The following is a 27,543-nucleotide window of genomic DNA, read 5'->3' on the forward strand; positions in this document are numbered from 1 at the left end:
CCCTCAATTCAATTTAGAAAAACTCAAACCTTGCCAATAAAATTTGAATGTGGTTTTTTTTTACATTTCTTTATAGATTTAAAAAAACTTTTCATCATTTGTGTATTTGTTTGATGAATGCTTGTTTCTGAATTTTTGTGTACTGTTTTGTGGTTCAAGTAATGGAAAATGCTTAGGCTTGTGTCCCCGGCTTCCAGTAATGACAGGGTGGGTGGGGGGTGTCAATGGAATGCAATAATGATTCACTAAAGGCCCCTAGATTCCAGAAATGATTAAATGGGGGTCTATAGGAGTCTAGCCTATCTAAAGGTGCTTTACCTGCTATTCCAAGTCGAAGGATAATTTCATCAGATGAAACGGGTCTATGACAGAATATCGAAAGTCAGAATGTCGAGATACAAAAATATCGCAACAAAAATATCGATGTCAACAATATCGACATCCTATCTACAACAAAATATCGGGAAAAATATAGATGTCAAAAATATCGTTTAAAAAAATATTGTTATTTTCAATTAAAAACAATATGTAAAATTAATTAAAAATACTTTAAAATATAATAAATATAGTTAAACATATTTTATATTATTTAAAATTAATATACATAATTTAATAAAAAATATTAAACAAATACATATAATAGATAATATATACTTAATAATCAGTTTTAATAATTATTGTAATAACATAATTAGAAATCATATAAATTACAAATTCAACTATAAACATAAAATAATAAATAAAAATGTAATAATTATAAAAAACAAATTTAAAAAAAATATTTACTTTTAATATTTCTAAAATGAATTATATACTACATTAAGTGAAACAAAACAAAAAATATTAAATAACAGAGAAAATAAAATACTATTCCAACTCCCCCAAAAAAAACAGTAAGGAAAATGTTGGATAGCGTAGGGGTAAAAATTACTATTCCAACTCCAGAGTGCGCAACAGTAGGGAAAGTGTTGGATAGCGTAGGGGTAAAAATTACTATTCCCGCTCCAGAGAGTGCAACAGTAGGGAAAACGTTGGATAGCGTAGGGGTAAAAATTACTATTCCCACTCCAGAGAGTGCAACAGTAGGGTAAGCGTTGGATAGCGTAGAAGTAAAAATTACTATTCCCACTCCAGAGAGTGCAACAGTAGGGAAAGCGCTGGATAGCGTAGAAGTAAAAATTACAATTCCCACTCCAGAGAGTGCAACAGTAGGGAAAGCGTTGGATAGCGTAGGGGTAAAAATTACTATTCACACTCCAGAGAGTGCAACAGTAGGGAAAACGTTGGATAGCGTAGGGGTAAAAATTACTATTCCAACTCCAATGAGCGCAACAGTAGGGAAAGTGTTGGATAGCGTAGGGGTAAAAATTACTATTCCAACTCCAGAGAGTGCAACAGTAGAGAAAGCGTTGGATAGCGTAGGGGTAAAAATTACTATTCAAACTCCAGAGAATGCAACAGTAGGGAAAGCGTTGGATAGCGTAGGGGAAAAAATTACTATTCCAACTCCAGAGAGTGCAACAGTAGGGAAAGTGTTAGATAGCGTAGGGGTAAAAATTACTATTCCAACTCCAAAGTGCGCAACAGTAGGGAAAGTGTTGGATAGCGTAGGGGTAAAAATTACTATTCCAACTCCAGAAAGTGCAACAGTAGGGAAAGTGTTGGATAGCGTAGGGGTAAAAATTACTATTCCAACTCCAGAGAGTGCAACAGTAGGGAAAGTGTTGGATAGCGTAGACATTAAAAATAACATACTTATAAACACATTTATATTTTAAAATATTAAAAATATTATTTATTAAATAAATCTAAGCTATTTACAAATACCAATAAATAATTATTAAAAAAATAATTACCAATTAATAATTAATATCCAATAAATGAATTACCAATGCACAAATATAAATGTAATAACTACTTAATTACATATCAATTACTTTACACACTATTCCCCTATGAGCGCACAATAAACACCAATAATAAAATAATACACTTAACATAATTATCAATTATTAAATGAATAACAATTAATTACCAATTAATAAATATTGATAACCAATTAATAATTAACAATAATATAATTACCAAAAACAATTAATAAAAAAATTATTACTTAGTTACATTTAAATTACTTCCCACCCTATTCCCCTATAAACCCATAACCCGCTACAGAACATAATTATCCATTAATCAATTAATTCAAATAAATCACTAATTAATAAAAATGAATTACCTATTAATTAATAATTAATTTATAATTCCTAAGAAAATACTAATTAGTTTACTATAATTAAATTACTTCCCACCCTATTCCCCTGTAAACCCATAACCCGCTACAGAACATAATTATCAATTAATTAAAATAAATAACTAATTAATAAAAATGAATTACCTATTAATTAATAATTAATTTATAATTCCTAATAAATTAATAATTAATTCAGTATAATTAAATTACTTCCCACCCTATTCCCCTATAAACCCACAACCCGCTAAGGTACTAAAATACAATATTTACTTAAATTACGTAAAAAAAAATACATAATAATATACATAAAAATCATATAAAAATCGATATTAGTAACATCGATATTACTATTATAGATATTAGTAACATCGATATTACTAACAGATATTAGTAACACCAATATTACTTACATAGATATTAACAAAATCGATGTTAGTTACCTTCGATATTACTTACATTCGATATTACTTACCTTCCATATTACTACTTCGATATTATTGTACTTCGATATTAACAATTCGATATTTCGACTGCCTACCAGATGAAAGATAACTTAAGGTGATGAATACATTACACATTGACCAGGGTGCAAATAGGGATACGTGATAATGTGCATACAGCTACCTGTCAGGTACAAATAACCATCTACCATTTGTGTGCTCTGTGCTGCTCTTATGGGTTTTGGCGCTTTACCGGGAGCAGAAGCAGATGCTGTGGCAGATGATGGATGGGACAACCCTAGAGGGCCTTAAAAGTTAAAAAAATTAAAATTAAAATTAATATATGAACATTTAGTTCTTTAACAATATAAATCGCACGGTGAGACTTGGCTACAAATAAAAGTATTTGACTATTTTAAACATATTGTAAAATATAATCTTTGGCCATAGCAAACAAAATGGTAAAAATTTCCTATAGTGTGTTAGTAACATTGATAGCATAATTTTGGATACTTTGCAAGACTTGGGGCCGTATTATGGAATGTGGCGCATTTTCCTTGTTAGCACCGGTGCACCGAGCAAACAAGGTGAGTGCTCTGTATCACAATGAATGCGCTGCCCCCAGGGCAGCTGCAAACTCATGCTTCCCTGGGGGCAGCGCATTGGGAGTGAAATACAGAGCGGCTTTGAAGCAGTCGCTCCGTATTTCATTGTGCAGGTGGCAACCCACCTGCACTTTTAAGGGGTAATAGAGATACTCTTGCAGGCGTGTGCAAGGGGATGTCTGAGGGGTCCATAAGACCCCATTTCCCCCTTCAAGAGGACTGCTATCAGGTGGCACACTCTCAGTGCGCCGCCTGACAGCTTCTTTGCCTCTGCGTCCGCGCCCTATACGCATATCGCCACGCCCCAGTGCAAATGAGGCAACACCCTCTGGTGATAGCACTGGTGCTTTATGTGCTCCAGTGCTATCTGTATTACAGAAAGGGCTGCACAAGCATCTGCGGCCCCTTCTGTAATACCAAAGTGCCCAAAGTGTTCAAAGTGGGCGCACATGTCCTATGTGTCCCTGGGCACTTTCTATAATACAACCCTAGTTGTGTGTGTTGCCCTAAAATGAGTGAGTTTGCGTATTGGAGCCATTGGAGCTCCCTGAGGTGTGATGTGATATGAGTTTGTTCTGTGTGGGAAGTTGACAATGAGTCTGGCTTTTGAGGTCTGGATGGTTTGAAGTCTCCTAGTGAGTTGCTTGAGAAACCCGGCATATAAGGTGTTCCCATAGTCCAACCTGTTGGTGACTACAGTGTAAGGGACAGTTTTCAGAGTGTTGCTTGGGAGCCATCTGAAGATCTTACTCAGCACCTTAAAGGTGTGTAAACAGGATGCAGTGGACTCGTGCGTGACTTGTATGGTTGTGTCCTGTTTGCTTTTAATGATTATTCTGCGGTTCCTGGCATAGGCGCTGGGTGTCGATCCAAGATTGGCCAGCCACCAGTTGGAGTCCCATATGAGGTGCTCTTCTTGAAGAACTACTTCTATCTTGTCTGTGTTGAGCTTGAGGCAGTTGGATGAGTGATTGTAGGTTTATTGTTATGGAAAGAGAAAGAAGCTTAACATCTGACCTGGAACAAAATTAGTGTCATCCAAAAGCGGTAGCCCATATAGCAGATGGAGCGGATAGCTTTCTCAAGGAGGGGTGGGGGGGGGTGGAGGGGGGGACGAAAACAGGATCCAGGTTCCGCTCAAGAAAGAGGTTGCTCCAGCTGAATCCTGGAGAATTTCTCCCTCATACACCTCCTCATCTTGGCATTTCATTTTAACATCCCCCACGGCGAATGTATGACGTTAAAACGCATGCTTTTACTTTTACAACGCATACCTTTACAACGCAATTTTTACAACGCAACATCCATTACAGCGCATACCATAACAACGCATACCATAACAACGCATACCATTACATTGCATGTATGGTAAGTATTGGATAGTGTAGGGGTAAAAATTACTATTCTAACTCCAGGGGGGTGCAACAGTAGGGTAAGTGTTGGATAGTGTAGGGGTAAAAATTACTATTCTAACTCCAGGGGGTACAACAGTAGGGTAAGTGTTGGATAGTGTAGGGGCAAAAATTACTATTCTAACTCCAGGGGGTGCAACAGTAGTGTAAGTGTTGGATAGTGTAAGGGTACTATGCGTTGTGATGGTATGCGTTGTAATGGTATGCGTTGTAATGACATGCGTTGTAGTGGTATGCGTTGTAGTGTCATGCGTTGTAATGGTTGCTTTGTAATGGCATGAGTTGTAATGGATGTTGCGTTGTAAAAGTTTTGTTGTAATGGTAGTCCGTTGTAAAAGTTGCGTTGTAATGGTTGTTTCCCCCCACGGCGCATGCCTCCTCCCAAATGCATTGACAGAGTATCTCACTTCCTGCATCAAGGCTCCATTGTGTTTTTTTACTGATGGACAATGGAGGCAGCCCATGCAGTTGTTTCAGTATTTTTCACCATAAATTTAACTAGATGGCCCTTCATCTCCTCAGAAAAGTTTCTTTTCCTCTCAAAATTGTGGCCTACGTTATTCAAGAAGCATGTGGCGGTTGCAGGATCTAAAAGATGAAGAGGAAAAAAGGAGAGCTCATGGTGTGGGCAATAATTATATTATTGGAATAGAATGGGTGTCAGGTGTGCGAGATTTGGTACCAGTGTATGTAATTCTATTATAATACATGTAGAGGTCCCCCTCCTGTGTGCGGATGTCTTTGGCCCAGTTGTGGAGGTCTGTGCCCCCCACTTCTTTTTTGCAGTATTTTATAGCGTAAACTCTACCCAAAGGTATTGGAGCACTTTACATAAGGACCACTTACATTACACAAGGTCAGCTTATTTTTTTTTACTTTTTAAGGCTCCGGGAGATTAAGTAATTAGCCCAGAATCACAGGTTGTCGAGACGTCGCCAAGACTCGAACCATTTTGCCCAGTTTCAAAGTTGACAGCTCTGGCCATAACGCCACATCATTTTCCCCTTTTTCAGAGGTCTCCACAAATTATGTGGAACCTTAAATACAATTGCAATGTTAATTGTGGCAATTTAACAACTGTAAATTACATTTACGCAGACTCCACCCTCTGAACTGAGGGGGTGGACACATTTAAGTCTACAGGTTTACACTTGGAAATAGTGAAGAGTGAAAACTAGTAAAGATACCCTTACTTATAATTGTAAATTCACATTTGTGAACATGCCCTTCCTCTTTAACTTGATATTTTTGTTTCCCTGAAGGTTAGTAAAAGGAACCAGGTATTCTAAGTACCGCTCTAGCATTTAGCGTATTTATTTTCACAAATGAGCAAAGACAGTTTCCTTGTTTTTAAAAATGCAAAATACAGAAAGCAGGATTTCTTTTAAGTGACTCACCATAATGGGAAACATAGCTACTAGTAAAATAACAGTGCAGATTGACAGCATGAGGAAGTACAAAACCAAGAGATTTCCTTAAATAAATATGCACATGCACTTGAACCATGATGCCAATTTTTTCATAGGATTATATCATATGTTATAAATGAGGCCCAATGACACATTATTTAGAGCAACTGTACTAATAAACACACATTCGCAGATGGCAGTAAAGCACGATGAACACGTTGCAGTCTAGCAGATCTCCAACAGTGGAGCACCAATGGGCACGTGGCAGTCTAGCAGATCTCCAACAGTGGAGCACCGATGGACACGTGACAGTCTAGCAGATCTCCAACAGTGGAGCACCGATGGACACGTGACAGTCTAGCAGATCTCCAACAGTGGAGCACTGATGGACACATGACAGTCTAGTAGATCTCCAACAGTGGAGCACCGATGGACACGTGACAGTCTAGCAGATCTCCAACAGTGGAGCACCGATGGACACGTAACAGTCTAGCAGATCTGAAACAGTGAAGCACCGATGGACACGTGGCAGTCTAGCAGATCTCCAACAGTGGAGCACCGATGGACACGTGGTAGTCTAGCAGATCTGAAACAGTGAAGCACCAATGGAAACGTGACCGTCTAGCAGATCTGAAACAGTAAAGCACCGATGGACATGTGGCAGTCTAGCAGATCTGAAACAGTGAAGCACCGATGGAAACGTGACAGTCTAGCAGATCTGAAACAGTGAAGCACCGATGGAAACGTGGCAGTCTAGCAGATCACCAACAGTGAAGCACCAATGGACACTTGGCAGTCTAGCAGATCTGAAACAGCGAAGCACCGATGGACAGGTGGCAGTCTAGCAGATCTGAAACAGTGAAGCACAGATGGACGCGTGGCAGTCTAGCAGATCTCCAACAGTGGAACACCGATGGACACATGACAGTCTAGCAGATCTCCAACAGTGTAGCACCGATGGACACGTGACAGTCTAGCAGATCTCCAACAGTGAAGCACCGATGGACATGAGGCAATCTGGCAGATCTGAAACAGTGAAGCACCGATGGACGCGTGGCAGTCTAGCAGATCTCCAACAGTGGAGCACCGATGGACACGTGACAGTCTAGCAGATCTCCAACAGTGGAGCACCGATGGACACGTGGTAGTCTAGCAGATCTGAAACAGTGAAGCACCAATGGAAAAGTGACAGTCTAGCAGATCTGAAACAGTAAAGCACCGATGGACATGTGGCAGTCTAGCAGATCTGAAACAGTGAAGCACCGATGGAAACGTGACAGTCTAGCAGATCTGAAACAGTGAAGCACCGATGGAAACGTGGCAGTCTAGCAGATCACCAACAGTGAAGCACCAATGGACACTTGGCAGTCTAGCAGATCTGAAACAGCGAAGCACCGATGGACAGGTGGCAGTCTAGCAGATCTGAAACAGTGAAGCACAGATGGACGCGTGGCAGTCTAGCTGATCTCCAACAGTGGAACACCGATGGACACATGACAGTCTAGCAGATCTCCAACAGTGTAGCACCGATGGACACGTGACAGTCTAGCAGATCTCCAACAGTGGAGCACCGATGGACACATGACAGTCTAGTAGATCTCCAACAGTGGAGCACCGATGGACACGTGACAGTCTAGCAGATCTCCAACAGTGGAGCACCGATGGACACGTAACAGTCTAGCAGATCTGAAACAGTGAAGCACCGATGGACACGTGGCAGTCTAGCAGATCTCCAACAGTGGAGCACCGATGGACATGTGGTAGTCTAGCAGATCTGAAACAGTGAAGCACCAATGGAAACGTGACAGTCTAGCAGATCTGAAACAGTAAAGCACCGATGGACATGTGGCAGTCTAGCAGATCTGAAACAGTGAAGCACCGATGGAAACGTGACAGTCTAGCAGATCTGAAACAGTGAAGCACCGATGGAAACGTGGCAGTCTAGCAGATCACCAACAGTGAAGCACCAATGGACACTTGGCAGTCTAGCAGATCTGAAACAGCGAAGCACCGATGGACAGGTGGCAGTCTAGCAGATCTGAAACAGTGAAGCACCGATGGACACGTGGCAGTCTAGCAGATCTCCAACAGTGGAACACCGATGGACACATGACAGTCTAGCAGATCTCCAACAGTGAAGCACCGATGGACATGTGACAGTCTAGCAGATCTCCAACAGTGAAGCACCGATGGGCACGTGACAGTCTAGCAGATCTCCAACAGTGGAGCACCGATGGACACGTGACAGTCTAGCACAGGGTCTCCAATCTTTTCTGTAGTGAGAGCTAATTCTGCTCAAGGAAAGTCCTGCTGAGCTACTAGCATATTTTATCACTGTAAAATGCTGATATGTATTAACATTACACTATGACCACCCTAAGCACAATTATCAGTAGTAACCACCCAAACATTCCAGGTCAAGTTATCAGCAGAATGCTAGGAAAACATTTATCAATATTAAATGCTTGTAATCAAGTAACATTCAAATCATCACATGCTGTGTGCCACAAAGGGTATTACGACATCAGTAAGTCTCCCCAACTCACATTGAATTATCATTCAGCTAACAACTTTAAATGTGTTTTAGAATTGCAATATTGTGTTGTCATTAGCATATTAGTTTTTGAAAATACACATATTTTTCTATCAAAATCCCTTTCCACTTTGAGCAATCAAACTCAATTTTCCAGAAGAAAAACCTTTTCTGAAAAAGCATAATTGTTTCCTTTAACCTCATAGCTGCTATTACACATTCCTCCCCAGTGCTGCGCTGTCCATTAGAACTAGTGCTGAATGGACGTTCAATGGTCGTGCGCAGCACTGGGGAGGTAGTGCTGCCGTCGGCCAATGCACTGAGGCAGCACTTAAGGGGTTAAAAATCAAATCAGTTTTCATTGTTAGAAAATACACAGTCCCTAAACATCAGCTTTTCTATTTCATTGAGTACCACCATGACAAATGCCTCTCATGGACAAATTATGCTTCAAATACCCAGGTATTGAAATCATAGGCCATGCTTCCTCACCATAACACTAAGAAAGCCTCTGTTATGCCAATAATGCCCACTATTAAACCAAGGCTACCACTGTGCCACATCTGGATGCCCAACATATATCAGTTATGGCCATTGTTATGGGAAAAGCAGTTGCCACTCTGTCAGGAATGGCTAAAAGCAGGCAAGTCATGCTCTTAATATGTCAGTGACGGCAGCAAGTATGTAATTACTAGACTTGTATGCCCAAAATTGTCAAAGACGAAAATATTATGGCTATGGCACAATTATACCATGAATGGGCACAATTGCATCAGAGATAATACTCTTATGAAGGAGACCAGCATACATATTTGGCAGTCCTTGACGCTAGGAGTAGCTTTAAGGAAACAACACTGTTTATGTGGGAAGGACCTTCAAATGGACCCACCCCCCGAATCCAGGAAGACCGTCACCTATGCACTCATCACCAGCAGGCTGGACTACGGGAAAGCCCTCTATGCCGGAATCAACAAATCTCTACCCCACAAACCTCAGACTGTCCAGAACACCACAGCCAGACTCATCCTCAGCATCCCACGACAAGACCACATTACCCAGCATATACGAGCACTCCACTGGCTCCCCGTCGAAAAAAGAGTGACCTTCAAGCTGCTCACACACCTATAAAGCCCTCCACAACACTGGACCCCAATACCTCAATGAAATAATCTCCTTCTACACCCCAAAAGAAACCTCCGCGCCGCTGCATCCACAGAACTATAACAGGAGGCACACCCTTCTTCTACATCATGGCCAAGACATGGAACGAACTCCCCCTGAGCATCAGATGAAGCCCCACACTGAAAGCATTCAGGAAGAGCCTCAAGACCTGGTTTATCGAATGACCTGAGCTGCCCAAATCCCCCCAACACACTCCCCTAGCGTCTTGAGACCCTCACAGGTGAGTAGTGCACTCTATAAATCCCAAATGTATTGACTAATAGGCCACCACAGTGTGTGTTTGAGTGTTATCAACAGGCCCTGTCATTGGTTTGGCTGTCTGTAACTCTTAAGGGTAGTGAAATGAGCAGTGCTGCCTTCTTTCATATACACAGAATCTCTGAGATTGACTTGGTTTGGCTTCACCTCTGAGAGCTACTTTGAGGGTGCTGGTGAGCTACCAGTAGCTCCTGAGCTACTGGTTGGAGATCCTCTAGCAGATCTAAAACAGTGAAGCACCGATGGACATGTGGCAGTCTAGCAGATCTCCAACAGTGAAGCACTGATGGACACGTAACAGTCTAGCAGATCACCAACAGTGAAGCACCGATGGACACGTGACAGTCCATCAGATCTCCAACAGTGAAGCACCGATGGACATGTGACAGTCTAGCAGATCACCAACAGTGAAGCACTGATGGACACGTGACAGTCTAGCAGATCTGAAACAGTGAAGCACCGATGGACAGGTGGCAGTCTAGCAGATCTGAAACAGTGAAGCACTGATGGACATGTGACAGTCTAGCTGACCTGAAACAGTGAAGCCCCGATGGACAGGTGGCAGTCTAGCAGATCTCCAACAGTGGAGCACCGATGGACAGGTGGCAATCTAGCAGATCTGAAACAGTGAAGCACCGATGGACACGTGACAGTCTAGCAGATCTGAAACAGTGAAGAACCGATGGACATGTGGCTGTCTAGCAGATCTCCAAAAGTGGAGCACCGATGGACACGTGGCAGTCTAGCAGATCTCCAACAGTGAAGCACCGATGGACACGTGACAGTCTAGCAGATCGCAAACAGTGAAGCACCGATGGACAGGTGGCATTCTAGCAGATCTGAAACAGTGAAGCACTGATGGACACGTGACAGTCTAGCAGATCTGAAACAGTGAAGCACTGATGGACAGGTGGCAGTCTAGCAGATCTCCAACAGTGAAGCACTGATGGACACGTGACAGTCTAGCAGATCACCAACAGTGAAGCACCGATGGACACGTGACAGTCTAGCAGATCTCCAACAGTGAGCACCGATGGACACGTGACAGTCTAGCAGATCTCCAACAGTGAAGCACCGATGGACATGAGGCAGTCTGGCAGATCTGAAACAGTGAAGCACCGATGGACGCGTGGCAGTCTAGCAGATCACCAACAGTGAAGCACCAATGGACACTTGGCAGTCTAGCAGATCTCCAACAGTGAAGCACCGATGGACAGGTGGCAATCTAGCAGATCTGAAACAGTGAAGCACTGATGGACACGTGACAGTCTAGCAGATCTGAAACAGTGAAGCACTGATGGACAGGTGGCAGTCTAGCAGATCTCCAACAGTGAAGCACTGATGGACACGTGACAGTCTAGCAGATCACCAACAGTGGAGCACCGATGGACACGTGGCCGTCTAGCAGATCACCAACAGTGAAGCACCGATAGACACGTGGCAGTCTAGCAGATCACCAACAGTGAAGCACCGATGAACACGTGGCAGTCTAGCAGATCTCCAACAGTGGAGCACCGATGGACACGTGACAGTCTAGCAGATCTCCAACAGTGGAGCACCAATGGGCACGTGGCAGTCTAGCAGATCACCAACAGTGAAGAACCAATGGACGCGTGGTAGTCTAGCAGATCTTCAACAGTGAAGAAGCGATGGATATGTGGCTGTCTAGCAGATCTCCAACAGTGGAGCACCGATGGGCACGTGGCAGTCTAGCAGATCTGAAACAGTGAAGCACCGATGGACACGTGACAGTCTAGCAGATCTGAAACAGTGAAGCACCGATGGACACGTGACAGTCTAGCAGATCTGAAACAGTGAAGCACCGATGGACACGTGACAGTCTAGCAGATCTGAAACAGTGAAGCACCGATGGACACTTGGCAGTTTAGCAGATCACTAACAGTGAAGCACCAATGGAAACGTGGCAGTCTAGCAGATCTCCAACAGTGAAGCACCGATGGACAGGTGGCAGTCTAGCAGATCTCCAACAGTGAGCACCGATGGACACGTGACAGTCTAGCAGATCTCCAACAGTGAAGCACCGATGGACATGAGGCAGTCTGGCAGATCTGAAACAGTGAAGCACCGATGGACGCGTTGCAGTCTAGCAGATCTCCAACAGTGAAGCACCGATGGACACGTGGCAGTCTAGCAGATCTCCAACAGTGAAGCACCGATGGATACGTGACAGTCTAGCAGATCTTCAACAGTGAAGAACCGATGGACATGTGGCAGTCTAGCAGATCACTAACAGTGAAGCACCGATGGACACGTGGCCATCTAGCAGATCACCAACAGTGAAGCACTGATGGACACGTGGCAGTCTAGCAGATCACCAACAGTGGAGCACCGATGGACACGTGGCCGTCTAGCAGATCACCAACAGTGAAGCACCGATGGACACGTGACAGTCTAGCAGATCGCAAACAGTGAAGCACCGATGGACAGGTGGCATTCTAGCAGATCTGAAACAGTGAAGCACTGATGGACACGTGACAGTCTAGCAGATCTGAAACAGTGAAGCACTGATGGACAGGTGGCAGTCTAGCAGATCTCCAACAGTGAAGCACTGATGGACACGTGACAGTCTAGCAGATCACCAACAGTGAAGCACCGATGGACACGTGACAGTCCATCAGATCTCCAACAGTGAAGCACCGATGGACACGTGACAGTCTAGCAGATCTCCAACAGTGAGCACCGATGGACATGTGACAGTCTAGCAGATCTCCAACAGAGAAGCACCGATGGACATGAGGCAGTCTGGCAGATCTGAAACAGTGAAGCACCGATGGACGCGTGGCAGTCTAGCAGATCTCCAACAGTGAAGCACCGATGGACACGTGGCAGTCTAGCAGATCTCCAACAGTGAAGCACCGATGGATACGTGACAGTCTAGCAGATCTTCAACAGTGAAGAACCGATGGACATGTGGCAGTCTAGCAGATCACCAACAGTGAAGCACCAATGGACACTTGGCAGTCTAGCAGATCTCCAACAGTGAAGCACCGATGGACACGTGGCCGTCTAGCAGATCACCAACAGTGAAGCACCGATAGACACGTGGCAGTCTAGCAGATCACCAACAGTGAAGCACCGATGAACACGTGGCAGTCTAGCAGATCTCCAACAGTGGAGCACCGATGGACACGTGACAGTCTAGCAGATCTCCAACAGTGGAGCACCAATGGGCACGTGGCAGTCTAGCAGATCACCAACAGTGAAGCACCGATGGACGCGTGGTAGTCTAGCAGATCTCCAACAGTGGAGCACCGATGGACATGTGACAATCTAGCAGATCTCCAACAGTGGAGCACCAATGGGCACGTGGCAGTCTAGCAGATCACCAACAGTGAAGCACCAATGGACGCGTGGTAGTCTAGCAGATCTCCAACAGTGAGGCATCAATGGACATGTGGCAGTCTAGCAGATCTTCAACAGTGAAGAAGCGATGGATATGTGGCTGTCTAGCAGATCTCCAACAGTGGAGCACCGATGGGCACGTGGCAGTCTAGCAGATCTGAAACAGTGAAGCACCGATGGACACGTGACAGTCTAGCAGATCTGAAACAGTGAAGCACCGATGGACACGTGACAGTCTAGCAGATCTGAAACAGTGAAGCACCGATGGACACGTGACAGTCTAGCAGATCTGAAACAGTGAAGCACCGATGGACATGTGACAGTCTAGCAGATCTGAAACAGTGAAGCACCGATGGACACTTGGCAGTTTAGCAGATCACTAACAGTGAAGCACCAATGGAAACGTGGCAGTCTAGCAGATCTCCAACAGTGAAGCACCGATGGACAGGTGGCAGTCTAGCAGATCTCCAACAGTGAGCACCGATGGACATGTGGCAGTCTAGCAGATCACTAACAGTGAAGCACCGATGGACACGTGGCCATCTAGCAGATCATCAACAGTGAAGCACTGATGGACACGTGGCAGTCTAGCAGATCACCAACAGTGGAGCACCGATGGACACGTGGCCGTCTAGCAGATCACCAACAGTGAAGCACCGATGGACACGTGACAGTCTAGCAGATCGCAAACAGTGAAGCACCGATGGACAGGTGGCATTCTAGCAGATCTGAAACAGTGAAGCACTGATGGACACGTGACAGTCTAGCAGATCTCCAACAGTGAAGCACCGATGGACACGTGGCAGTCTAGCAGATCTCCAACAGTGAAGCACCGATGGATACGTGACAGTCTAGCAGATCTTCAACAGTGAAGAACCAATGGACATGTGGCAGTCTAGCAGATCACTAACAGTGAAACACCGATGGACACGTGGCCATCTAGCAGATCACCAACAGTGAAGCACTGATGGACACGTGGCAGTCTAGCAGATCACCAACAGTGGAGCACCGATGGACACGTGGCCGTCTAGCAGATCACCAACAGTGAAGCACCGATGGACACGTGGCAGTCTAGCAGATCACCAACAGTGAAGCACCGATGAACACGTGGCAGTCTAGCAGATCTCCAACAGTGGAGCACCGATGGACACGTGGCAGTCTAGCAGATCTCCAACAGTGGAGCACCAATGGGCACGTGGCAGTCTAGCAGATCACCAACAGTGAAGCACCGATGGACGCGTGGTAGTCTAGCAGATCTCCAACAGTGAAGCACCGATGGACACGTGACAGTCTAGCAGATCACCAACAGTGAAGCACCAATGGACGTGTGGTAGTCTAGCAGATCTCCAACAGTGAGGCATCAATGGACATGTGGCAGTCTAGCAGATCTTCAACAGTGAAGAAGCAATGGATATGTGGCTGTCTAGCAGATCTCCAACAGTGGAGCACCGATGGGCACGTGGCAGTCTAGCAGATCTGAAACAGTGAAGCACCGATGGACACGTGACAGTCTAGCAGATCTCCAACAGTGGGGCACCAATGGACACGTGACAGTCTAGCAGATCTGAAACAGTGAAGCACCGATGGACACGTGACAGTCTAGCAGATCTGAAACAGTGAAGCACCGATGGACACGTGACAGTCTAGCAGATCTGAAACAGTGAAGCACCAATGGACACTTGGCAGTCTAGCAGATCTGAAACAGTGAAGCACCGATGGACAGCTGGCAGTCTAGCAGATCTGAAACAGTGAAGCACCGATGGAAACGTGGCAGTCTAGCAGATCACTAACAGTGAAGCACCAATGGAAACATGGCAGTCTAGCAGATCTCCAACAGTGAAGCACCGATGGAAACGTGGCAGTTTAGCAGATCTCCAACAGTGAAGCACCGATGGACAGGTGGCAGTCTAGCAGATCTCCAACAGTGAAGCACCGATGGACAGGTGGCAGTCTAGCAGATCTCCAACAGTGAAGCACCGATGGACATGTGGCAGTCTAGCAGATCGGAAACAGTGAAGCACCGATGGACACGTGACAGTCTTGCAGATCACCAACAGTGAAACATTTAAAGACTGCTTTGATCTGGTAGGATATGTCCCTTCTTAAACATTCTAGAGCTCGTGACATATTGTAATGCAGTGCAGTTGCCATCTGGAGGGGAACCCATTAATTACATATTTAGAGTTTGGTGCACCAGTGGTTGCCGGTCCGGTAATTAGGCCTGCACTAGGCGAGTAAAACTACAAGCAAGGTGGGGAGTGGACAGAGAATGATGTTAAAGGGGTGAACGCCCAGTGCATACTAAATTGCTGCACAATCCCAAGTTCCCTCTCGCTCCTTGACATCCAGAGATTTACTCCTGCAATCCAGTGAGTGCCAAAGGATTGCAAGCATATCTTGGAAAACTTTTTGGAAATTTCACATAGTCAGAAATCTGCAACAAATCAGGGTCTGAAACCTTGGGGTAATTTATCCCAAAATGACACTGAATCATGTGGCAACCACGGCTGACACTCTTCAGCAGTGCCTCTGGGCTTGTGTTATTTTTTATTGCCGTATGCGCTACCTGGAGAGATCTGTGTGACTTTGTGTGTGTGTGTGTCAGAGCGTGTGTCTGTATGGGTTTGTGTTGTTCCAATGTATGTCAGTGTGCATCTGTGGATGCGTGTTTGTATGTCAGAGTGTATATTTTTTGAGTGTGTTGTATGACTGTGTCTATGTTAGATAGAGTGTGTTAGTGTATGTGTGTGTAGACCTATGTCAGTGTGTGTCTTTGTAAACACGTTTGTTAGCGTGTGTGGTGTGTATGTGAAAAGAAGCTCACTGAGTCAGACAGTCTGTACAAAATGTCTACATCAAAGATTTCCCTCAACTTACTTGGTAAGGTCACTGTTCTGATCTGACTTGATGGTGCATTATTCCAATGCAGATCACCTTGTTTGACCGGGCACAGTTCTTCATCGATTGTGTGTGCAGAACACTATGCCCCACTGGTCGTCTGTCTCTTGGTTAAAGGCCAATTTAACTTCAACATTAACGGGAATTTCTGTTTGATAGTCAGGGACGTAGCTTAGTCAATGAGGAATTGTAAATCTCAAATGTGTCAAGTAAACAAACATAATACCGCAAGGTGGAGAAGTGACATGACCTGGGTTTAGGGTGCCTGTTCCCGCGAGGAGCAGGGTCAGCGCTGATCTGTGTTATGTGGGCCTCGGTCTAGAGTGACACAGTGGGTGAGAAATAATGGGCCGGCATGCTGCCCGAGCGCCTGGCAGTGGTCAGACTATTTTCAAGCATTCGTCCCATCACCGGTAGCATGCCTGGAACCCTGGGCATGGTGCAGCTTCCAGGCCTACTAGAGACTTCCCAGAAAAGTAATACATTTGCACCCACTCAAGGAGTACTTTTTTGAGTGCAGATTTACTAATCATTTGGTAAACCAATCACTGTGCACACACACACACACACATATGTACAATACATGTTCCTTATCAAAACAACACGTTCAAATCTCTTAGTCAAAACAAGGATGATGCAAAAATACAACAAATAAATAGCAGACTCAACTCAGGTCCCCCAAACTTAACTCTCAAGGGAAGAACGTATTTATTAGGGGAAGTGTCACACCCCAACCACCACCCCTGAAGCTTTGCCCATGTTGGTTGCCCCTCTGACAACCCGTCCTTGGGGTGAAGAAGCATTGCCACAGTGCCAGGCAGAGCCAAGCTGCCACACGTCCTTCCCAAAAGCAGGCATGTTTCCTGAAAATAGCTCCTGCAGGCATTGTGGGAGGAGAGGTTTTTGGCAGGGTGGGGTGGTTGAGTAGTGGAGGAGGAGGCTAGAGAGGATGCTGCGGATAAAGGGACCTGACCTGGTGTATTGGGGATTGAGCGGAATGGGGGACCGATGCCTGGTCCCTGGAGTGATGGTGTACGCAGGGTTGAGGTGATGAACACCTCAGGAGAGGCTTTTTCTGGTAACGGAAGCAAAAAAGGCTCCGATACAATAAAAGGGGTGTGAGTGACATAGGTTTAGTAAGTTTAGAGAAGGAGATACTGAAGAGAAGAGATGGGTGGGACTGGCAGCCCTGGTCCAAGTGTGGAGGCGCTGCCTGAAAGACATGGCATTTGGTCGGGAAAGCAAGAATGGGAGGAAAATGGTGCCAGTGGGGCAGAGGCTGGTAGGTCTCATTTCTCGAAGAAATGCGAGACCGTAAGGCAACTGGGTCCGCGTAATCCAAGTGGGGGGGGGGGGGGGGGGGGGGGGATAGGATTCAATTCAGGAAAGAATGGTGGAGCAGAATGATGGTCAGATGAAAGTAGTTAACGAGAGGGAGACGGGCATATGGGTCAAACGGGGTACATTCATTTTTCTAAAGGATGGGGGAATCTGTAGTTAACTCAATGCATTAATTTGATGTGAAGGTCCATAATAAAGCATATTTTCCCCAAGCCCAAAGCACGCCTGAATGGTTTGTCTGCCACCAAGAGCAAAGGGTGAGAGTGACCTTGCATTGGTTCCTATCCTACCAGTGAAGTGGCCCTGAAGCGCTCTGTGGTACTTGTCCAGTTGTAGCATCCTGCCTCATGTCAATGGACGGGAGAGTGAATGTTTATCGTGTGCCCTAGTCTGAAAGCATTGGTTGTTTTGAGTGAAGGACAGAGGCGGCTTGAGTTTGTAAATGCGGGCTTGGCAGAGTGGAACAAGACCATAAGCTGGCCACAGAGCCAACAAAGAGCTTGTCGGGCAAAATGAAGCGCTGGGGCGCCTAGGGCTGTCTGCTGCTGGAAAGCAAGCTAGTAAAGGCTTTTGGCTTGGCATGGGTAGCACTGAACGCAGTCTCAGAGTGTTCTGAGAAGCCTAAAAGGCAAGTGCTCGAGGTGCCCCCAAGGGTCCATTGGGCAGACAGCATTACAAAGCATGAGCAATGCACACATATCTTACAGCTGCATAACTTCACTGGGATGCTGGACTGTGACTTGGCGCTTGCAGTAGCTCCTAGCAAAAGATAATCCAATTATCAACTTCAGAAGGATAAAAGGTTAAGTCGCCACTGTCCAATTTTCAATCTGTGACTTGAGATTATGCAAGTGCATTAACCAACTGAGTATCCCTAATGGGGTTGCAGCATATTACCTTTACCTGAGGTGTTCATTGACACATATATGGTGAGTAGTCAGATTGCTGCTGATTTAGAAATGTAAAAAGGAGCCGTCATTGTAGGAGGGATCGGTATACCAAGCTGATCCTCTATTGTTCCAGGATTTATTTATTTAGTGTGTCTTGTATAGCGCACAGCTACCCCAACGGGGTGTCCCGGCACTCCTGTGCAATCTTAAGTTGATTTAAGTGTTTTTATGAATAGGTGGTTAGCAGAACAGGAATGTTTTTAAGGCTTTCCGAAAGGGGAGTTCTTCCTGGATCATCCGGATGGAAATTGGGAGCTTATTCCAAAGGGCAGAGGTACATACTAGAAAAGTTTTTCCGCCTGAACGGGTTTTTTTTTATCTGGGAGTGGTAAGCAGGTTTTTTGAAGAGAAGCAAAGGGGCCTGGTAGTACTGTATGGGGAGAGGCAGGCATAGAGGTAGGCAGAGCCCTACCCCTTATTGCGCGATGTGCCAGTTCTAATGCTTTGAATTCTGCCCTTTGTTGTATTGGCAGCCAATGTAGTCTACGGCGGTGGGGCGTGATGTGCTCACGTAGGGGAATGCCACTAACCAGCCGTACTGCAGCATTCTGGACTGTCTGGAGTCGGTGGCAAAGACCTGCGGACAGTCCAGTGTATAGGCCATTGGCGTAGTCCAGGTGCGAGGTGATCAACGCCTGGACTATGGTCTTCCTGATGTGGTTAGGTAGGTAATTGATAAACTTTCTCACCATCCTTATTTTGGCAAAACATGCTGCAGAGACCGTATGTATTTGTTGTTGGAAAGATAGGTTGGAATCCCATCTAACCCCTAAGTTTTTCACCGAATCTTTGGGCTGGGGAGGGGCACTCAGATCAAGAGGCCACCAAATGTTGGGGTCCAAAGGGGATGGCTGGTGAAAGAAGAGTACCTCAGTTTTCCCGGCATTAAGCCGGAGGAAATTGTTGGCCATCCAGTGGGCGATGGTACGCAGGCAGTTTTTTAGTGGGTCAAAGGTGGAAACAGTGGTGCTGTTAAACGAGAATAAGAGTTGAATATCATCTGCGTAGGAAGTGGCCTTTATTCCAGTTTGTGCGATGATTTCAGCAAGGGGTGAAAAATAAACGTTAAATAGAAGGGGACTCAATGAGGAGCCCTGGGGGACACCCCACCTAAGTGGACGACTGTCCGAGGTGTAGGGAGGGGTGAACACTGCCTGTGTCCGGTTGGACAGGAAAGATGCAATCCAATTTAAGGCCGTACCCTGGATACCTTTGGATTGTAGGCGGTCCAGGAGGAGGGGGTGGGAGACGGTGTCGAATGCTGCCGACAAGTCAAGCAGCACCAACACCGCTCTTGATCCCTCGTCCATCCTCCAGCGTACGGCATCGGCCATCTCGATTAGTGCTGACTCAGTGCTATACCCTGTTCTAAAACCGTGCTGAGAGTGGTGAAAAGCACAATGTGTTTCTAGGAAACCTGCCAGTTGTTGCTGGACCAGTTTTTCGAGTACTTTGGCAGGCGCTGGTAGAAGAGAGATAGGCCTGTAATTGGAGGGTTCACTGGGGTCGGCATTGGCTTTCTTTAATATGGGTACCAAGGGAGCATGTTTCCAAGAGTCTGGGAAGACACCAGTATGCAGAGAGTCATTCCAAATCCCATTCAAAATGGGGTTGAGAATGGGTGCCAAGGATTTGTATTGCTTGGCAGGCCAGGGATCAAGAGGAGAGCCGGATTTGCATTTTAAAAGTTCTTTAAGGGATTGATCCATGGTAATCTCTTTAAAGTTGGAGAACGTGCAATCTGATCCAAAGGATACAGTATTGGTTGCACGAGATTCTGGATTAGTATTGCTGGGGAAGGAGTCGTATATAGTGGCAATTTTATTTTCGAAAAAGTCGGAGAGACTATTGCATAGTGTCTGAGATACCAGAGGAGGTCGTTTTAAAGCCAGGGGGTCGGTGAAGGTTCTGACTGTGTTAAATATTTCCCTAGCCTAGATGATCCCTGTGCGCAGTTAATTTTTTCTTCCAAAAAGATTATTTTGTGTTCAATTATTTTTTTCCTGTATTCTTTTTGTGCAGATTTATAGAGGAGCTTCTGGTCGGGGGAATAGGTTAGTCTCCAGCGTCTCTCAAGGAGCTTACATGCTGATTTGCTTTTTCGAAGCTCGTCGGAGTACCAAGGGGCAGAAGGAGCAGAACGATGGGTTTTGATAGGCCTAATAGGGGCAAGGAGGTCGATGGCGGAAGAGATCCAGCCTTTGAAATTGGTCAGTCTGGCGTCTAAATTAGAAACCGTATCCAAAGGATGGATAGGGGAAAGGTGGGCAGCTAGACTATCAGGGGAGATTTTACTCCAGTTTCTACCTAGTGATTTAGCCGGGCGTATATGGCGGTTTTGTTGGTGCAGAGAGAATGAGAATGGAATAAAAAAGTGATCAGACCAGATCACCGGGAGGGGTTCACTTGTGGATAGTCCAACCAGGTTGGTACAGATCAGGTCAAGAGTATGACCGGCCTTATGTGTAGGACTGCAAATAAGTTGGGTTAGTCCTCCATCTGATAAGGTGGAGAGAAAGTTGAGTGTAGTGGGGTCCGAGGGATTATCGACATGGAGGTTAAAATCCCCGAGAAGGGTGAAATTTGCATACCGCGATGTTGCTTGCAGAACATAGTCTAAAAAAAAAGGTAAGTGGGATGTTTTAGAGTTAGGGGGGCGGTAAACCAAAAGGCCAGAAAAGGTAAAATTGGCCGCTATTTTGATGCAGAAAGGGAGTGCTTCAATGCGTTCCAATTGTTTGTAAGGGAAGGAGGAGATAGTCCAATGGGATCTATATATTATGGCAACTCCACCTCCAGGGCGAGAGCCCTGTCTGTTAGCACACAATATACTGTAGCCAGGAGGTATGGCTAAGTGAATAGCGGGATTAGTTTCGTCCCCTAACCAGGTCTCGGTTAAGAATAGGAGATACCACTTTTCCTCTTCCAAGGTTTGGGCAATGTCGAGAGAGTGTTTTCCTAAAGAGCGGCAGTTAATCATACCAGATTTTATGATTAATGTGTTTGTAAAGGGAGGGTTAAGTACCAAGGACTGAGTAATAAAACATTTGTGCCTTAAGTCATTCTTAGGCAGTCCTGTGCTGCAGGTTGTAAAAGAAAGGTGAGGGGTAAGAACATGAGAAGCGATGGATGCCGAGGTACAGTGAGTGGGCTTAAGGTTCTTAAGCGTTACACTGTCGTAGGAAGTGAGGGAAGGGGGAATAGAAAGTGTAACATTACTTGCGACTGCGGCCGCTTCCTGGTCGCGGACGGGCGCAGACGGGCAGGACTCTGGCACGACTCCGACGCGTCCGCTGATCGCGTCTGCTGCGCGGAGCCATTACCTTCCGTTTTTATAGTGGCCAATAGAGAGCGTGTAAACGCTGCCCCAAACAAAGATTGCCGCCAAAGTCGATTCAACCTGCCCGAGACTCGGCTGTCTCAGTGCCCAAATCGGCTGAGGGGGGTCCGAGTGGCAAGGGAGAGTCGGTAGCGCTTAGTAAGTCAAGCGGAGGGCGGGGGGATAATTACCACCACTTCTTGAGTCGAGCAGGGTAAAACACACGAGGACATACAAATTGTTCGGACAGTGCTGCTAAGCTTCGTGGTCAAGCTGAGTGCAATGATGTTAAAAGCTGAGGGTCCAGCGAATTTTTAAAAGGTGCAAAAAGTAATGAGAATCAAACAAATAAAACAACTACCTCCCGGCTTCCGCCTCAGGAGGGGGTTAGATGCACAGCGAATTAGAGTGCTTGGTCTAAGATGTCCTTTTATAGTGGCCAATAGAGAGCGTGTAAACGCTGCCCCAAACAAAGATGGCCGCCAAAGTCGATTCAACCTGCCAGAGACTCGGCTGTCTCAGCGCCCAAATCGGCTGAGGGGTGTCCGAGTGGCAAGGGAGAGTCGGTAGCGCTTAGTAAGTCAAGCGGAGGGATAATTGCCACCACTTCTTGAGTCGAGCAGGGTAAAACACACGAGGACATACAAATTGTTCGGACAGTGCTGCTAAGCTTCGTGGTCAAGCTGAGTGCAGTGATGTTAAAAGCTGAGGGTTCAGCGAATTTTTAAAAGGTCCAAAAAGTAATGAGAATCAAACAAATAAAACAACTACCTCCCGGCTTCCGCCTCAGGAGGGGATTAGATGCACAGCGAATTAGAGTGCTTGGTCAAAGATGTCCTTTTATAGTGGCCAATAGAGAGCGTGTAAACGCTGCCCCAAACAAAGATGGCCGCCAAAGTCAATTCAACCTGCCCGAGACTCGGCTGTCTCAGCGCCCAAATCGGCTGAGGGGGGTCCGAGTGGCAAGGGAGAGTCGCTAGCGCTTAGTAAGTCAAGCGGAGGGCGGGGGGATAATTACCACCACTTCTTGAGTCGAGCAGGGTAAAACACACGAGGACATACAAATTGTTCGGACAGTGCTGCTAAGCTTCGTGGTCAAGCTGAGTGCAGTGATGTTAAAAGCTGAGGGTTCAGCGAATTTTTAAAAGGTTAAAAAAGTAATGAGAATCAAACAAATAAAACAACTGCCTCCCGGCTTCCGCCTCAGGAGGGGGTTAGATGCACAGGGGACTAGATGAACCGGGGACTAAACATGCAGACATTACTATTTTCCCCATATGTGAACCTGTATCTTCAGTCTTTGTGGCCTTGAAGAGGTGTCCCAGGTGAACATACAGAATTTTTAGCATCTACAATCCCATCTACATTAATACTCTGTCACTGTTGACTCCTAGCCAGATGGGAAACCATTTGCACCTTCTAATGAGGGACTTAAAGTATTAATCTAAAAAATAAGAAGTATAATGTGGTCTGAAGCCAATATTTTACCACTTAAGAGACTACAGACAATACAAAACACAGCAGCAAGACTCACCCTCGACCTCCCCAGATATACCCACATCACCCACCACCTCAAGACGCTACACTGGCTCCCGATACAGAAGAGATGCCAGTTCGAAATGTTGATCCACGTATACAAAGCCCTGCACAACGAAGGACCAGCGTACATCAAACAACGCATGACTTTCCACCAACCGACCAGACACCTATGTTCCACCTCCCTCTTCCTCGCGGACACTCCCCAGATCCTTAGAGCCAAAAGCAGAGGATGTTCCTTCCAACACCTGGTGGCCAAAGCTTGCAACAACCTTCCCCTGCACCCCATGACTGCCTCATCGCTCCCGAGAATTCAGGGTCGGAGCCAAGACCTGGATGTTTGTATAAACAGATCTCCTTGATGCAGCTAACTACTCCAGCGCTTTGAGACCCTCACAGGTGGTTTGCAGCGCTTTATAAATCCCGCTTGATTGATTGACCACTGATCAGCACGGTGCAAAACATATTTGATTTTCATTCCAAGAGATAAGGATTGTCGACAGCCAAAGGTTTAGCACTGAGAGGTTAATATTTAAGGACTGATAGCAAGGACAAAACATAAATCTGATATACGGTGCAAGGTCCAACACTGGACTGCTTCTAGGAAACAACGGAATCAATGGTTAACAGATTTAATACCCTGAGCAATGTTCCATGGAGACATTCACAGACCGGCCCGTGTCTCAAACACAAAGGGCTCTTATCACAAAGCTATTTTCAGCCTCAAACATATATTAACTGATCAAAACATCTGATTTACGCATACCTGATGTCTACAAAAGGCTGATCATTTACGACAAAGTTGTAGGTGTCCCAAGAGGAGGTGCTCCAGATTGCAGGGAAGCCTGACAATTCATGTGTATATCTCTGGAGAGGACCCCCAATTTACAACAACTTTAAAGAGGGCCCTCACAAACCAGCCACGGCGTCATGCTTCATCAGAGGGCAGCAGCATTAGTAAGAAAGGATTATAGGGACAAATAGGGTCCCTGATTTCAGGGAGTACTTTCTGTGGTAGTAGTGCGGCATCCAGCATTGGTGACTAAAAATCTCAGCCTCTTCCAAAAGATATTACTTTATTTCTAGACTGCCCTGGAGATGATTAAAATAGAGTCCTACTTTTGAGGAGCGTTATTCCCAAAGCATGAGTTCCGCAAAAGGCTATGTAGCAGGCATCCACGCAACCACTGCTGCATGGCAGTATGCCGTGATAGCAGGGGTTGGGCGGCTCAAGCCATGGTTTGTCCTGGGAGTTTGTGAACACCCACACACTTGTGCGTTTGCAGGCATTCAGAAACACCTTTCCGAGCCCTACCCACATTGCAAATAGTCATTGTATTGCTCTAGGAAATGTCTTCCCTGGACCGGAATCAAGCATCCTAGGACCGGTTTCTGGCTCTCAGCCGTCTTCAGCCAGGGTAGCTTGACTCCAGTGGCCTAGTGAGCACGGGACCCACGTCTGGGCATACCCTTCCCACATAGGGTGAACAGCAAAACACACAAGGTGATGGACGGAATGTTGCACATTGGCAAGATGATAACGCAGAAGCATTTACCCAGAGAGAAGATAGAGTCTGCTGAGAGAACAAACTGGTAATTCCCCCGATTAAAAAATTGTCCCCCCTGGCACTCCAAATGAATGCACCAACGCTGAACCAGGCTTTGCGAGCTGGGAATGGTAGAACAGACTCCGGAAAGGAAGGGAGGCCCACTTTTAATCGTATTTCATGCACCAACCTTATTGGCTACATACTGGTAGACGTGAGGGTCTGGCCGCATGTAACTGATGTGGCTGTATTACCCAGGCACGACAGTGACCATAATGCCCTGATCCTTGCTGTGGACCTCCACGCTTGCTGCAAGCGAGTTAGCTCCACCGAACCCTTTGACAGAAGACTGAGACCAACTAATGGTAGGTGTAGAGTAGAGTGGCCACTAAGGCTCATTCCCAAGAGCTGGTCCGGGCAGTTTATAAGCTAGTATCAACAAGTACTGAGGGATCCCTTCTTCTAGACTGGTCCCTAAACAAAGGGGAAATACTGGAAAATATCAGCACCATTAATAATAATAGGTGGAAACAAAAAGGGTCGTCAGGAGGAAAAGCCGCCCCGACCAGTAATATACATAAGGCAGTCACTATTACCCTTTTAAATAACAAACACGTCCTGCTTCCTTCTTTTCTAAGCGCACAGCAGGCTCATCTTTTTGGCGTGTTAGTGCCATATATAAATGCAATTACAGCACACCACAACACTCAAAACAAAAAACACATGGGTAAAATACATTGACATTTACAATGCATATAGCCAGGCTAGACTACCTCAAACACAGCCAGTACAAGCTGCATCGCGCACAGAACAGGCATGTTACAAGCAGCCAAACTAGATTACGTCAAACACAGCCCAGACAGAGCCAGTGCGAGCTGCTTCGAGCACAGAACAGGCATGATACAAGCAGCCAGACTAGATTACGTCAAACACAGCCCAGACAGAGCCAGTGCGAGCTGCGTTGTGCGCAGAACGGGCATGTTCAAGCAGCCAGGCTAGGTTACCTCGTACACAGCTCGGGTAGAGCCCGGGCAATCTGCATCGCGCACAGGACAAGCATGTTAGAAGCAGCCAGGCTGGAGAACGTGAAACACAGCCAGTGCGAGCTGCGTCAAGCACAGAACAGGCATGTTCAAGCAGCCAGGCTAGATTACGTCAAACACAGCCCAGACAGAGCCAGTTCGAGCTGCGTCAAGCACAGAACAGGCATGCTCAAGCAGCCAGGCTAGATTACACCAAACAGTGAAAGCTTCCTTCACACACAGAGCACTTTCCGCAGAAATATCCACGCTGGTGCGCACAACCCTCACACAGAGCACCACCTGGGACTCATCACCCAGGAAGCAGAGATATACTTGGCACTGAGCTAGCACCGCGGTTGATTTGCTGACGCCGGGTTCCCCACAGCCCAGGTATCATTCGTTACAAAGCTATAGCGTGTAACAAGGGGAGAACCACTGCCAAGCGTGAGGTCCGAATGACCAAAGAGGCAAAGTATGCCCCGGCCTGTGGGCTCCACTCCTTATAGGGCCACGCGACAACGGATCAAACTAATATTGATTTGATCTTGAAAGAAAATCACACTCAAGCTTTCTTAACTATTGTCTCCAAAAGATAGGGGGAAAAAGAATCAACTCAAAGAAACAAAAACTTTACATTAAAGACTCTATAGATAAAATCCTGTATTAATGTAATGTACCCATTAACAACTTAAAGTACACAAAGCACAGACATTAGATTCACATAGCCGTTTATCTCAGCTCATCTTCTGGTAGCTGTGTCTGTTTGTAAAAAAATCCGGTGCATTGGGTATTAGGAGAGAATTTGCAAGGGGGGGGGCGATATTCACACTGCCTAGGGGGCTCCACGGGCTTTAATCTGGCACTGCCAAGCAAGGCCAATTTACCAACCAGCAGGCCAGTCCATGGCCCTAGCCAGAGGCAGGTGCCTAACTAGAGCTCAGCAGCACTGCGGCCCTTGCAGCGGGCACATGTGGGGCATGGATGCCAGGATGGGCTGGGTTATGCCCTGCCACCCCTGGTCCAGAGCAGCAGGAGTAGGTTTTCCTGCTATCAACGATTGCCACGAAAACCGACCCTTTTATTGTTAATAAAGAGTGTACTGTGTGAGGCTTCCACGTTTAAAATCACTTTTGGCAACTTTGCGTGCGACTTCATCAACCGAAAACAAATGCTTCCTTCTCACACCGCCGCTTCCTTCTCACACAGCCTCACCTCCAACTCTTCTCTTAATTCATCCCCACCAGCCGCGGCCCGTGCAGGTAAGAGCAGTGAGGACGGGTGGGGTTTGCTGGGAATTCCACGGACAATGACGAGGGGAAATTAAATATTCAATTTTCCCTCGTCATCGTCCATCGAAATCCCCCTCCCCGCAACCCGGCCCCACAGCATTTACCTGCACAGGTTGCGGCTGATCCCCGCCACATTCCCTACGCTCATCAGCAACGGGCGAGTGTCAACAATCCTACAGAAATTTGGTTTA

The 27,543-nt window shown here is 46.0% G+C and overlaps 1 protein-coding gene across 2 annotated transcripts in view; it reads right to left on the reverse strand.

Annotated features, from left to right (window-relative positions):
- The window catches only part of LOC147673212 (beta-1,4-galactosyltransferase 1-like), a 208,600-nt gene that overhangs the window by 125,342 nt on the left and 55,715 nt on the right, over positions 1–27,543 (reverse strand). Inside the window, exon 1 of one of the 2 annotated variants that reach the window (XM_086947007.1) lies at positions 2,873–2,990. The exons of the other annotated variant lie outside the window; for it this stretch is intronic. Within the exon in view, the coding sequence (XP_086803133.1) occupies positions 2,873–2,900 (28 nt within the window). The 5' untranslated portion in view covers positions 2,901–2,990. Of the gene's footprint in view, positions 1–2,872; positions 2,991–27,543 lie in introns of those variants that run through there. 2 annotated transcript variants of the gene reach the window in all.

This window comes from Lissotriton vulgaris, chromosome 12 (genome assembly GCF_964263255.1).
Source record: "Lissotriton vulgaris chromosome 12, aLisVul1.2, whole genome shotgun sequence".
NCBI classification, from domain to species: Eukaryota; Metazoa; Chordata; class Amphibia; order Caudata; family Salamandridae; genus Lissotriton; species Lissotriton vulgaris.